Genomic DNA, 15,504 nt, shown 5'->3' with positions numbered 1-15,504 from the left:
ATTACTAACGCGTTTGAAATGTTTCAAAATTGGTTCCATCAAAGACTAAAGAAATTTAGTAAACAATGACCAATTGAAGTCGCAACTCTTAATCATTATATGTAATTCCCGCAGCTAATAAATATATGTAATACATAATACTTTCTATTGTAAATAATTGTGACCTGAACATAGCAATTTAAATGTTTGTCTATTTTTCTATTTTCTATTAGCTTTCTTTATTTCAGCTTATGATTTTGTGTACAATAACAATTGTATTAGTGCTACTAATACAGGTGTTTGCAAAGTTGCTTCCTGGTGTCATCTATGAAACAGGACAGAAAGAGCGCTGGGCGAGGTGGTGGTGGTCAATCCTTTTTCTCTCTCACCATACTCCCAGCAAGCATAATAATATCAAATGAAAGCTTATTATAATTCCTACAACATATATGTCAATCATATTTTCGATTAAAATAAGTTTGTCGCTGTTACTTCGATAATAAAGTACCGCATGAATATGAATATTTTTCTTAATTGAGTATCAAATTTACGACTTTCTCAAAATTGAAATTGAAAAGTAGTCTTAGCTATAACAAGTGGAGTAAATGTAGACTATTTACGTTGCAGAGCGATATTGCATGCACAATGGTTGATTTTAAATGTTATTCTAAATGAAAACGCTCTTCAAGGGCCCATGTTGTGGTTTCCAAGGGGGGGCAAGTATAACCGACGTTTCAAGTATAGTTTCAAATTTTGCTGTAACTAATGTAAAAATTCTATTGGGTTTTCGATATTCCCAAGTGCAATTTTCTCAAAGGAGGCGAGCGCTCCACCTTGCTCCCCCTGATAGGCGACCTTGACGCACTTCTTCAGGTTTGTAGGAGGCCGGGTGTAGATGAAAGTGTAAAGGGGCTGAAACATTTAATCGCAAACACTATTTCCATAGTACTATCAAATGGGACAAGTTTATTTGCATTTACTGAGATGTTTGCTTCGTGATGGCCCAGATCGATTAGCATGATTTTTGTCATACTCTTGTGGACGTTCAAAGATTGTTTTTTATTAAGTACCGTAAGGGTGTACCCATACAAGGGAGCGTAATCAACTTTTAAAATAAGATAGAAAGACAGGATTGTGTCTATGAAACGGCTTTCTATGCTAGGTCTCACAGTAATATATAAACGTATTATTTGTTTCTCTTCCTTCAGATAACAAATGCGTTGCTTGGGTGCCAAGTGGCTTAAGTTAAAAAGAAAATGGGAAAACAAACTAACAGCATTGTTTACACTTTCACACATAGTTACCTATTTAAAAGACTTGTGTAAACACAATATTATTAGATTATAAACTCCATAATTATGCTTTTTGTAGCAAACTTAACAGAAATATGCATTTGTCATTTAACGTATTGGATTCCAAATTTTTCTCCTGGAAAAATTTCAATTTTGGACTTGGCACTAACGAGCCTACTAGATGAAACATGACTTTATCCATATTATAGTTGTGGCAGACATATAGTACGGGATTTTATCCTACTAAACTCAGACTGCACCATTTTTCTCATCAATATTCGTGTGATTATAATTTTTTAAAAAAAATGTCTTCATTAACCACATGATCCAGCACTTACGACGGGGTGCTGATAAAGATTGAACTTTATCAAAAAAAAAAAACTAGGTGGATGAAACTCCCACACTATTCAACATATTTCCCTAGTAGGTCAATGCATTTGTGACATCTGTCCTGCAAAATTTTACGCCCATATAAATAAAAGCCTTTTCTCTGCTGCTGTAACCACTCAGATATAGGATCAATTGCCGCTTGAACATTCTGAAAACAATGACCTTTGTGATCTTTTTTGACATTCGGGAACAGATTTAATCGGAGGGAGCTAGGTCAGGCGAAGAAGGGGAATGAGGCAACACTTGAAAGCCTAAGGTGGCCAATGTGTTCTGGGTTTCAGATGCCATGTGAGAGGAGGCACTGTTGTTCAAAATCAAAACACCTTTGGAGATCTTCGCACGACGTTTACCTTTGATATTTTCGCGCAACTTTATTAACAGGCCATAGTAAATATGCTGCATTAGTCGTTGCATCCACTGGAAGATAGTACAACAGCAGAACTTTATCTCAGAAGATTGTTGAAACTCGTTTCTGTGCAGGCCTCTGCACATGGCACTTCTTTGGCCGGGGAGAAGAACTGTAGTTCCATTCCTTAGTGTTATTTAGTCTGTAGATTATAACAATAGATCCACGTCTCATAAACAGTTACGAGTTTCACCGAAAGATCAAGCTTACTTTTTGCAAAATGTTCTAAAACTGTCCGCCAAGTCCTCAGTTTTTCCTGCTTTTGTTCCTTCGCCAAAAGTAAGGGGATCCACCTTACTTAAACCTTCCTCATATTCAGATCATTATGAATAATACCAACTCTTTCACGTCATACGCCCAAACATGTAGCAATCATTTTGACTGATATTCTACGATCTTCCAATGTCATGTCCTAGATGGCTTGTACATTTTCGGAAACAGACACAGAAACAGCCTGCTACTGGGCTTTCGCACCTTCAACATCAAAATTGCACTAATGAGGTTTGCCACATAACGTTTGACAGTTGCATATGACGGCCCACGGTTTCCCAAACTTTGTTTCATTTCATCGTGGATTCGCGTCTCACCTTTTCCTTAGAGAAAGAGAAACTTCATGACAGTCCTATGCTCCTCAGGACTGAAGCTTGTTGGAGATGCAGCCATGTTCACTTCTGAAATGTAAAAGAAAAGGATGTGAATATCATAGAACATTGCAATTTGCAACATAGCCCATAAAGATTGTGCCCTACGTACCCTGTTAATTTCAGCTTCCTAGCTCAAATGTTTCTTAGTAAGGCGTAATCTTTATCAGCACTGCCCCGTGTAAGCTGACTGTCAAGTTCTCTTAACTTAACAAATGTGATTCTTCTTGTCGCTTTATTGGATGGACAACATGTACACTCTATCATGACTACTTATCTCCGACCTTATCACAGCCATGATCATCAGTTTGAGAATCGGTTATTCTTTACTTTTGATAAATACTATTTTGCCACTTTAAAAATGGAAGGCAGAAAAGGGAATATGCATTGGAAGATTTTATGCTTTAAGAAATGGGTCACTGATACTAATTTCACTTAATCGTTTTCTAGCATTTTTCTCTTTTTAATTATTTCTGTTTCTTTTAAGTCATATTTTATAGTTATTCACAGCTCTTTTAACTTCTTTTAAGATATCCCAAAAACAGTGATGATTTGAGATTTTCTCCAGGAGGACTTTCAATACATAAAAGGTTAGTGTAGTACTAAGAATGTGAATATAAACCGAGATTGATCACGACTGGAGATATACACCGAGGAGAATTTTCCACCTGACCACCTCTGAAATTCTTACTGATCAGATCGACAAAGAATAATTACCTTAACTAGACTTGGCACCTGAATTATTAAAGGATTTCTTGTGAATTCCTTGAAAATTACCATCTCAAAGGTACGTAACGTGTCTTCTAGATTACCACAAAAGTTATAATGTGCTTTTAAATTGGCTTAAATTTCTTCCTTCAGTAAATTCTTTCGCATAGTATACTCTGGATTCAGTTGTATTTTGTGTAAATTACCAAATCTGTGAAACATTTTGTTGGTGAATGATATTAATGTGTTATTAATCATATCCTAAATTGTAATGACACATTTCGGTTCACGATCACAAGCACTGATATGAAGAAAATTTAGGGGTGGAAGGTTCAGCTACTGTAAGGTTTTATCTAATAAAAATTCATTTATTTCCCGAAACTTAAATATTTTCAATATGTTATCAGTACTTGTCATTATTTAAAACTTATCCCGGAAAAATTTTTCGTAGAAGTTTTTCAATATTATTAGCACGTTATCAATTATTTTAAAAGATAAAATTAAACCCACCAGTAGGGTCTATCAAGCTTGAGAAGATGGTATGGGGAGTGTAAATCTATATGTGCAGGTTTGGAGAAAAAGGAGAAAGATTATTATTATTATTATTATTATTATTAGTAGTAGTAGTAGTAGTAGTAGTAGTAGTAGTAATAGTAGTAGTATTCGGTATATCTAATAGAAATAATGATCAATGATTTATATGCACCTTATTCTGAAGGATACTCCTATCAGTAATTTCATTACGACACTACCAAAAGCAGGAGGACGGTGGTTCAGTGGTAATCTTAGGAGAACTTGGGAACGTCGTATAGACGCTATAGACTACATTTTTCATATCACAACATGCATTTTGGTTGTCTTTAATCATCAAAGTAAAGCCCGACATACAAGTCTTGCAGACCAAGTTTACCTTTTCAATGTTTATATTTTTAGTCGTCTTTGCTTCCTAACACAACTATTTCACTTTCCATAGGAATATCTAATTTTGATACGAGAACACACCGGGCAACTGCTGTGATATAATCATAGCCCAATGGTGAATTACGCGACTGTTTGTTTATCAAAACGCGATGGAGGCTTTGGTCTTAAAACTATTCAACTTCAGAGCTACTCGCTGTTGTTACATTGCTTGTGCCAAACACCCTGTCATATTCCAAGTCCCATTCGAGCACGATTTTTTGTATACCACTACGTTACATTGAGTTACCAGCTACCTTGCGTATACAACCTTGGACTTGTATTGTACCATACCTCAAGGACATATTTATTGATATTAGTTGTTCGCTTATCGCCTGGAGTCACCTTGAAGATATTTCCGTAAAGAATTATATAATCGATTCCACTCCATTAAATCTTTTGTTCCCCATATTTTATAAAGTAACTCAATTAAAAACTGGAATAAAACCGGGCAAACATTAATGCTCCAGTATTGCCCCCTGTCATGCAATCTGTCTGGTACAGTGTTGTCCATAATATATATTCAACTAACGAGAGACGTTATGAATTGGATATCCGTAATATTTCTTTCTGTGGTACCTGTTATACTCTAGATAATCTTCAACACTGGCTCGAAAGTTGCTCATGGGAACGCAGTGAGTTTCACTATCAGAAAATTATTTCCCTTATCTCCAGAACAACTCCTAATATCCACTGTACATCACTGATGTTGCTTCGTGATTATCAATTTTATCCCAGCACTAAACACAATGCAATTCTCTGGATCACGTCCCACATTATAGATATTATTAATTTTAATGGAGATGAAAGCTTATACGTCTACTACCTTTTGTTACGCATGCAAACTATAGCACTTTCAAATCGTAAAAAAATTGCTAATGTTCTAGAACCAATTTATTAATGTGTCTATTTATATTTTGTTTCTTGTTTATTATTTCTGATGTTCTTGGGTGATAAGAGTGAAATAAAGCATTTATTTTTTTTAATGTGGTAGAGCACTAACCTCTGACGTGTGGTGTCCATGGTTCGATCCGCGACCAAGTAAGTTTGTGATGAGCAATATCATGCCAGTGGAGTTTCTAGGGATACGTCAGTTTCCTCCCACACTCTCATTCCACACATTCTTCCATCATTCACGTGCCATAAACATCTGTTTCCCATAAACATCTTTTTCTTAGCAAAATAGCAGTATTACTAATAACTAATACTAATAGTAATACCACCAATTTAGCGTGGGAAACCCGGGTTCCATTCTCGGTGGGATGTCATGTGGCTCGGATTCCACGTTAATCAGTACGTCCACGTCTCATATAGCCTCGCTGCTGAAAGGGACGCTAAACTAAAATCAACAAAATTAAAATCACTAAACGTTTACTGTTATATCGATGGGTAATCGTACACTTCTCCACCCTTCGTAGCAAAATTTGAAATTATATTCTGAAATTGACTTAACGTCTCATATAACCTCTGTGATGAATACGAGGCAAAGCGTAAATCGAACCGATCAACCAACTAACATATTGGATTATGCCTTATCAATCGCCTACAAAAATTGTAGCACGTAAGCAAATCGTCAAACTTCTACAATTCACCAACATGTTGTCAGAAACAGTGGCGTACGCAGAATTTCATCAATCACTTAATCTCATATCATAACAGCTTACTAGGTGCATATAAAGGGTCTAGTCTATATATCAAAACCTACTATATGAATTTTTCACTTCCACCACCATAGCCTACGCATATTGTCTGAAAAGTCGTTATTATTATTCAGTGCTTGATTTTGTGAGTACGAACATTTTAGTAGGCAACAATGAACAGATTACATTGTTGAAAGAACAAAATTAACATCGCTTGTTATAACAGAGCTACATTTTTTTCATTTTCCCAAAAGTGAAAAATGGTTATGGTAGGTGTTGATACTAAACGCCTCATATAGTAAGTTAATATTTTCCCTTCAATATCACAATCAAAGGGGGGTTACACTTCCCCAAATATCCTTTTTATAGTCAACTGATAAAATGTGACTAGTTTTCTTTTCCTGGAAAATTTCTCGAATGACATAGAAAATAACTCAGATTAGGAGATAACCGTTCACTCTATATAACTCAAGTGATAGTTTTATTACGATCTCGTATTGAGGAATTTATTTAAGGAGGAGCGGAAAGCTTTTAGGATCGGTCCGAATTCAATATGAAAATAAATTACATTAAAATTTGTAAATCTCTTCTAAGGGGTTTGAGGGATCTGGATCTCCAGGACCTTTCCCACTGAGTACGTCCCTTGTTTGATAGTCAGACAAGTTCGTAAATAGATTATTTCCAGTAAAGTTGTATTCAATTTATAACAAAAATCTAATATTGTAGACATCAGTGACATCTAGGAGCAGCGAGAGAAAAAAAACTTGCGCACCTCTTGATAAAACTCTTCAATAGATGGCAGAGAAGTGCAGCGTTGGATATCAACCAAATAAAATGTCTAGCCAATATTATTCGTTTTAATCGGTTGTACCTTAATTTCACACTCAAATAGTACACAAATTGAAAAGTAATACAAATATGTTAATTGGCAAATTGCATTATTAGTTTCAGTAGTGCTGTATTATCTCGTTTTAATACACTGAACAAGTTCGTTACGTATTCAATTTTGTTGAAATAGGATTCACAAAATCCATTATCCTCCTAAATCTGTTTATGCCGTATTTTAATATAATTAAAACTATGTTGTTTTTCATATTGGAGTTATGGAAGGTACACTTCTTATTTGTTAATATTGATCATTTTCATAACATAATCTCTTATTAGGGAGCTGTTTCGTGGCTAAGCGGTTAGTATACTCGCCTTTGACCTGTGAGATCCGGGTTGGATTCCCGACTGTTCAGACTCCACGTTTATCACCAGCTACACGTCTCATATAACCTGAACGTCTGCTGAAAGGGAAGTTAAACTAGAAATCATCTCAACTCGAAATATTATTATACGAGAAACATATTAATTACTTTACATTTAACGAAACCGCCTTAAGACCGAACATATTAGCCCACTTTTCTACCTATCAACTACAATGACACGATTATGACAATCTCATGACAAGTGCTCAAGGTGGAGATGCAATATATATAGTGCAGTAAACGAAGCTCAGATTTTAATGAAGAAAGGAACAAATTAGTAACAAACTGAAAATTGGTACAGATGTTGGGAATGATGCTCTAAACAACATATTAAAAGTCCCCCAGGTGACCTTTGCCTCCATATTGGAAAATGGCCGCCGGAAGTATCAAATAAACAATACCCAGATAGCAATAGCAATATCTGCGCTATGGTTGAACATAAAGAGATAAAATTAGTGTCGTTTTATAGAACATAGACAACACATTATTTTTAAAAGAGAAACAATTTTTCATAAAACGCATACTTTTACAAATATTTAGCTCTAAATTCTAAAATTCCGAAAACTACCGTGAAACTGATTTACAATTTCATTGAACTTAGGAAGTAAATATTAACAAATTAAAATTTGGCATAGATCTTGATAAAGATTATTTAAATAACATACTAAAATTCCGCAACTACTGCGTTCGCCATATTGGAAAATGTCAAAATGTACGAAGTAATTGAAAGATAACATTTTCTTAAGTGAAATACAAAATCTAGACCGGGCTACATATATGAGAATCTGTAAATGCAGTCGATACGAAGTCAATTGCGATCGATGGTTGTGCAAGGGGGAAACATTATGACGTGTTTAAGGTTGTTCTCCGCCATCTTGGAATAAACTTGTTTAATTTAAATGACAACATGATCATGTGACATATTAAACAACATCCTCGTTCGAAGAGAAACTCAATGGTAAGATTATTTTTCCAAAATCTGCATCAGTTTTGAAGTTGTGAATAGATTTAGGATATGTTATATGTGAAATGCTGTGAAATATACTGTGCGAAGTTTCGAATTGAAAGATAGAGTGAAAAACAAGCTCTGTAACATTTCACATTACGTATTTTTTAATAACCAGGAAAAGAGAGAGCTAACACACATGAGACTATTACAATCACATAACATATTCAGCATACTCACCGTTCTGTTCTATGCATGTCCGTAACAGTGACACCCAATGCTTGTGCACTCTGCGTAGCATGGTTGGTGATATTTATTCACAGGCCGTAATGATTCTCCTTTACACTTAGCCAATGTCAATAATTTTACACTTTTGACAATAGCTTTAAAGTGGCCCTAAAGATAGAAACCCAAAGAAGGTAGGTCGAGGGACCTTGCTGGCTACTCAACTGGTCCATACCGACCTAACCAACAATCCGGAAAGTGTTCATTGAAATGTCGATAACATTACCACCATAATGCGGCGGTGCCCATCTTGTTGTCAATATTGACGAAATCTCCCTTCCTCTTTTTTCTGCAACACGGCTCAACTGCTGATAGTGCACAGCATTGATGCTCTGAGCATCTGGTAGCAGTTCCCGATGAACGATGCCGCGAGCAGTCTATAAAACACACAGGAAGACTTTCTTCTGGTGCAGTGCTGGTTACGGCTGTTTTGGAACCAGTTCATGGGATGGTAACCAATGATGACGACGTCCCACTTGTCAATACCCTTCCACGAATAGCTTCTTCTTCAGACGAGACAGCAAAGAAACATAGGATTCTGCTCCCGTTTCCTTCTGGGCCGGAGTCTATTTATGTGCGACCGATCAACAGAACTTGTTGTGCTTCCCAAACTGATGGAGGAGCTGCCCAATGGTTTCTCCACTCACACTGAATTGTAGTTCCAGTTCCTCACATTTCTGGCCACTCTTCCCTTCGATTGCTGCCTGAAGATCTTCATTTTGTACATGTGTTGGTCTTCCGGCACGTGATGTGTCTTCGAGTGTTTCGTCACCGTCCTTAACCTTGTTAAACCACCGCTGCCTTGTCCGCGTAGTCACGACACTCTCACCAAAGACCTGGCATAACTTCCGCCTCGCTGCAGCAACGTTTGACGCCAGTTTTAACTCGTACAGCATACACGCCCTTATGACGCTCTGTGAAGGTCACATTTTCACTCTGTCTTTAAACAAGTTCACAGTGTAACTGAAGTACCACAACCAGGCGATATGTTTGATATACCCATACCAACAACTGACCATCGCCATATCACCATAGGTTTTAGGGCCTATTGAACATAGACCTCCACAAAAAGCGTCCGAAATTTCTTGGTTGTATTTATATGTTAGTGCTAAGTATTTAACTTTTTTCTCTTTATTATGGTAGTGAATTGGAAAGTAAATACAATTAGATGAAGGAGTGAGGACTATATATTTTACTTCTTAAGTCTGGGACTTCTGTAGGAATTAAAAGTACTATCCAAACCGTGCGTGCACTTTCTATACTTAAAAGACGTAACAAAATGAAAACGTAGAGTTTAATTTCCCACTGTTATGCCCTTTAGGCTAAGACAGACAAGGATTAAAACAAGTGAATGGTGATGGAATAGGTGGAATGGGAATGTGTGAGGAAACGGGGAAAATGCACAGATGCGATGTTGTCCACCTCAACCTTGTTTGACCGCGGATCGAACTAGAGATCCCACGCACCATAGGTAAGCGCTCCAACATTGAGCCATCCTGCTCTTGAGACGTAACAGTGGAAAAAGGAATTCTGCATTCCTTCTGGTACAAACCGTCATAGTAACGTAAGGAATTCAACAAGGTAAATCACTGTAAACGAGGAACAGCATATTTAACAGAAGGATTACAATTCGAGAAAGCGTACAGCAACCTAATAAAGGTTGCTGATAGGGTTGCCAACTGGCCGGTTTTTCACTGAGTGGCCGGAAATATTGCTGTTATTTTGATTAAAGCCGATGACCGGTACAAACTTCTTACGGGCCTCTTAATGAAAATTTGTTTCTAAATTTGTATGTACCGCAAACGGGGGGTACTTTGCACCTGGAGGGGAAATTTGGGCATTTATTCCGAAGTTGGACGTTCGCTTTCGCCACGTTTTTTTCGCTGTTATCTCCTTTGCACACTTTCTGCAATTTGTTATTAGGTTCATTAATCCGTACTCTTCACAAACGTTTCAAAGATTTTGCTCGTTATCAACGTATTGCTTCACAAATGTTAAAACTGTTAGTTCATTGCCCTTGTATATTCGCCATGTTGATAACATAAGTGCTCGTTTCTTTCCCACAATGCAACTGTTCGGCTACATTGCGCCAAATAGTTCCCTCCGCTCGCCGTATAGTCCCATGTTTATAGCCGCTTATGTATAACAAATAAACAGATTTTTCGAGACTGTTATATATTATCAAGCACACAAAAGATCAAATTATCCATATCTTTCCTATAAATTTTAAAAATTTTGCTGGAAACGGACGCCCAACTTTGCAGCTTAACCCAAATTTTGCACCAACACTCTTTTCTGTTTTTAAATTCGTGTACTTAAAAAGACAGAATCTGGGTTTTTACTTCTGACTAATTCTTCCATCTAGGGAGAGAGTTTCAAAAATATTGATTACGCGGTGTGTGCACAAAAGCCGTGGGAAGAAAATAAATCTCTTCGAAAAAAAGTGAAATTCGCAATATAATTTCATTGATCAGCAATATGTAAGTTAGCATTTGAACCTGTATAATGTAAGTGCTGAAGATGTTAATTCTGAATTTAATGCTGGTTAAAAATATGTATAAATTATTTTACAGCAAACACATGTGAAAGGACAGGAATAAATTTGATGAAGTAACACACTATTGGCGGGGTAAATTGCACCGTGATGCAAAGTAGACCCTCGACATTTCGATTTCCACTTCAATAGAGAAGCATACATGGTGCAATGTTACCCACAATGCATCAACAGATAAGTCTTTTTATTAACGAGAAGCAAAAACTACATGAATCCTGAATTCAGGGAAGAAAAAACTAATTATAGGAAGCTGCAAATACCCGGAAAAAATTCCGAATTCTTCAAAATCGTCAATGTCAGTTATGTTCTGAGGTAATGCTTCTGGTGGCGTCGCCCCTATTTATGTTAATTACAAAGCAGAGAAGTTGGGGTATCTTTGGACCAGTGGCGGCGATAACGGCCCCGCAGACCCCGCCGTGCGGGGGGGCCCCGAGCTGAAGGGGCCCCCGTAAGAGACTGAGGGAGAACCTAGGATGTTATACATCATAGTATATGTTGTTTTGGCAATATTTGTTTTGTCTTTCTTCTGGGTCGTATATGGATTGGGAAAAGTCGTCTTTGTTCATCCTCTTCTCTTTCCTCAGGGGGCTGACTGGCCAAACCGTTTCTTGCGGCTGAGGGATGTATTTACGAGGTCATTGAACTGCTGGAGTTTATTCTAGGATCACGGACACTCGGAAACTTTCACTTTTGTCAGGGGGAAGTAGGTAGTTTGTTTTGTTTACGTTCATATTCAGTGCATTGTTCCGGTGTATATTTGGTACCGTCTATGGATAGTTTATCGTATTATCACGCGTGAAATCTGACAAGGGTTGAGATGGGATCAGAAGAGAACATCTGATACCGTACTGTCAAGAAAGTTATAATTGTTCAAGTGCAGTGCGGGGATCTACTGCAGAGACTTCCCTCATTCTCTATTTTTTTTCTCTCTCTCACTTGCCGCTACCAGTCGAGTAGGGGCCTACGTGGAAACCCTGCACGAAGAGACCTTTTTTTCTGTAGCTCCTCCCTTCGTTCAAACGCGTAGTCTTGTGTTTGAGTGAAGTCGATAGATTCCGCAGTGGTCAATGTTTGTACTTTCAAAAAGTGGACGATTGTTATATTCTCAGGGTTCTTTTACTTTTCTTTGTGAAAGGAATTGAATGTGTCCACATACAATGTCTGACAAGCGTAAATATTTAAGCGGGGCTAAGAAACGCAAAATTCAACAGGAAAAAGAAACTGCTAATAAAAGACTAAAGAAAATAAATACAATTTTCTTGCCAGCAACGAAAACTTCGACGCATACTGGTAATGAAAACGCAGGAAGTAGTGCTAGTTTCGAACGAAAACCTCGAGATATTTCGATTTTGGATAATAATTATGGTGTTGTACGGGCCAGTGAATGTGATACTAGTGTAATCAGTGCTCAAGGTACTTCCCAACGAGAAACATGGGATTTTTCAATTTCGGACAATAATAATGACGTTGCAAAGGCCAGTGAATGTGATACTAGTGCAAGTAGTGCCCAAGCTAGTTCCCAACAAGAAACAGAGGATTATTCCATTTCTGACAATAATAATGGCGTTGTAAAGTCTAGTGAATGTGACACTAGTGCAAGTAGTGCCCAAGCTAGTTCCCAACAAGAAACAGAGGTATTTTCCATTTCACACAATAATAGTGCTGTAAAGGCCAGGGAATGTGATTCTAGTGTATGCACTGCTACAGTTTCAGATACTTCCAAACCTTTTTCCCCAAATTTTTCCAAACTCTTTCCTAGTGACAGAGGCCTTTACAAAGAAGCGCTTACCCCAGAGGCAAAAAGAGCTATTCTCGCATCTACACCGTGTCGACCCAAAGCTCCCTTCCCGCGAGATCCGCAAACAAACAGATCTTTTAGTGAAAAGTATTATTTCATTAAAACTAAAAGCGGTCAAAAAGTAGAAAGATTTTGGTTGTGTTATTCAGTTATTTTGGATGCTGTTTATTGTGAACCCTGCTGGCTTTTCAACGAATCTTGCAGTGAGCGTTCATGGCAAAATGGCGTTATTCGGGATTGGAAAGGGCTCAGTAAGAAAATTAAGGTGCACGAAAAAAGCAAATCTCATTTGCAAGCATGTGTTACGTATACTATATGGAAGAAAAATGGCACGGTAGAAGATCAAATGAATGAAGAGCGGCGAAAATGGAGAGACATACTAACACGTATTGTTGATGTTGTGCGAACTTTAGCTATGTGCGCGTTGCCGTTTCGAGGCCATAGGGAGGACAATCAATTAATTGATCCCGGAAGTGGAAATTTTCTCAATATAATTGATTTGCTTTCAAGATACGATTCGTTACTAAGATCGCATGTAAGAAACAAGGAAACACGAATTAAGTATTTACATCATGATATTCAGAATAAGATGATAGAACTACTGTCAAATTCTGTTCTGAACGCGTTAACAACAGAAATAAATTTGGCCCCGTTCTTTTCCCTAATTGTAGATACCACACAAGATATTTCTAAAAAGGATCAACTCAGTCTTATCATTCGCTATGTTGTGTTTGATAATTCATCTGAAGGTCTGAAGCTTCAAATAAAGGAATCTTTTCTAGGATTTTGGGAAATAATATCACAAACTAGTGAGTCATTTCAAAACAAAATTTTAGGAATTCTTGAGAAAAATGGAATAGACATTAATAAGTGCAGAGGCCAAGGTTACGATGGCGCAGCGAATATGAGTGGTAAATATAGTGGTCTTCAAACGAGAATAAAGAAGAAAGTTCCTAATGCAGAATTTGTGCATTGTGCTGCTCATAATTTAAACCTTGTTCTGAACGATTCTGTGTCAAATGTTAATCAGGTGAAACAATTCTACGATATTCTTCAAGAAGTGTATATTTTTTCAGTGAAAGCTTACCTCGATGGCAAGAGCTAAACAAAACATTAGCTGAAGATGGTCAAATTTGTGTCACATTAAAGAAGTTGTGTCCAACAAGATGGCCATCTCGCTATGATTGTCTTTTAGCCATACGAAATAACTATCAATCCGTAATGAAATGTTTGACCAACGTACTATTGCGGAGCTCCAAAGGTCCAGAAAAACAGCAAGCAATGACTCTGAAAAAACAACTGGACAACTTCCAGTTCCTTTTATTGCTTACATTACAAAGTAAAGTTCTGGAAAATATCAACATCACATCCAAGATGCAGCAAAGCGACAATGCTGACCTTGAAACAGCTCGTATTCTTGTGGGCCGAGCAATTGCCAATCTCACTTCCCTGCGAGATAATTTTTCGGGATTTCTGGATGAAGCTAAAGAACTTGCCAGGTCGTTTCATGTAGATTCTAATATAAAGGGAAAGCGTGCCCGAAAAGTTAAAACATTTTTTGATGAAGTGGCAAGTGAACTTTCTGTTTCGGATCCGTTGAAGACATTCCAAATATCTGTTTTCAACGTTGTACTTGACATTGCGATTTGTCAAATTAAAAGCAGATTCAGCGGTTTGAGTGAGATACTTGAACACTTTTCATTTTTGACACCAAAGTGTTTAAAAGAACTTACCAATGAAGAAATTTCAGATAAAACTTCTTTATTTGTTGACAAATACAAGAATGACATTTCGGGAAACCTTTTAGAACAAGTGTTAGCGTTCCGTTGTTTATTTTCTGAGGAGATAGCTCAAAGGAAAACAATTCGAAACATAGCGATATTACTAATTGAAGAAAACAGTTGTCTTGTAAGTAGTTTACCGGACTTGACAACAGCCTTACAACTTTACCTCACACTCCCTGTTACAACTGCTACAGCAGAAAGAAGTTTCTCAAAACTAAAACTGATCAAGAATTATTTACGGAGCACAATGGCACAACAAAGATTACGTTCACTGGCCATTTTGAGTATTGAACATGATCAAACAAAAAAGATCAACTTGGATGTAACTGTGGATCAGTTCTTACTCCTGAAAAAGCGACGATTTTCTGAATAAACTCACTTCTGTATATAATGCGTGATAATATTGGATAGGGGACAGACAAGTATCTGGACTTGTAATTAACCTCTTGTGTAAGTGAAGATTGTGAAATGTGAACATTTTTAATTACTGAGAACCACTTGGAAAGTAAGTGTTAAGTGAAGATTGTGAAGTGTAGTGAACAGTTTTTATTTATTGAGAACCAAAACACTCTTTTCGTTATCTTATGTACGTTTTATGAAGCTGGTGCAATCTAATAGTGGTACAAGAGGAGTGTCACAAATGGTGTTTCAGACAAACTACGCGGAGTTAACGTAAGTACAAATTGGTCTATCTATATTTATCTACATTTTTCTACCACAGTGTTAATGTCTATGTAGTTATTGATTTTTATTATTATTATTATTATTATTATTATTATTATTATTATTATTATTATTATTATTATTATTAAAATGAAAATGAAATCTTTGAGTTTTACGTCCCACGGTTATGCCGGTTAGGTTAAAGGAGACG

At 36.9% G+C, this 15,504-nt stretch overlaps 1 protein-coding gene across 1 annotated transcript; it reads left to right on the top strand.

Annotated features, from left to right (window-relative positions):
• The first annotated feature begins 14,067 nt into the window (after window positions 1-14,067).
• On the top strand, window positions 14,068-15,003 carry LOC145685661 (zinc finger MYM-type protein 1-like). The gene has a single exon (XM_081758053.1). It carries the CDS (start codon window positions 14,068-14,070, stop codon window positions 15,001-15,003), a length of 936 nt encoding a protein of 311 aa, XP_081614179.1.
• Window positions 15,004-15,504: the final 501 nt, after the last annotated feature.

The sequence above is a fragment of the Thermobia domestica genome, chromosome 5 (genome assembly GCF_964235325.1).
Source record: "Thermobia domestica chromosome 5, izTheDome1.hap1.1, whole genome shotgun sequence".
Taxonomy (NCBI): Eukaryota; Metazoa; Arthropoda; class Insecta; order Zygentoma; family Lepismatidae; genus Thermobia; species Thermobia domestica.
Note: the sequence above shows the minus strand (reverse complement) of the source record. Positions and strands in the feature narration are given on the sequence as shown.

What these genes read in the sequence shown, in the direction of transcription:
- LOC145685661 (XM_081758053.1), top strand. Translation starts at nt 14,068, where the DNA reads ATGAAATGTTTGACCAACGTACTATTGCGGAGCTCCAAAGGTCCAGAA.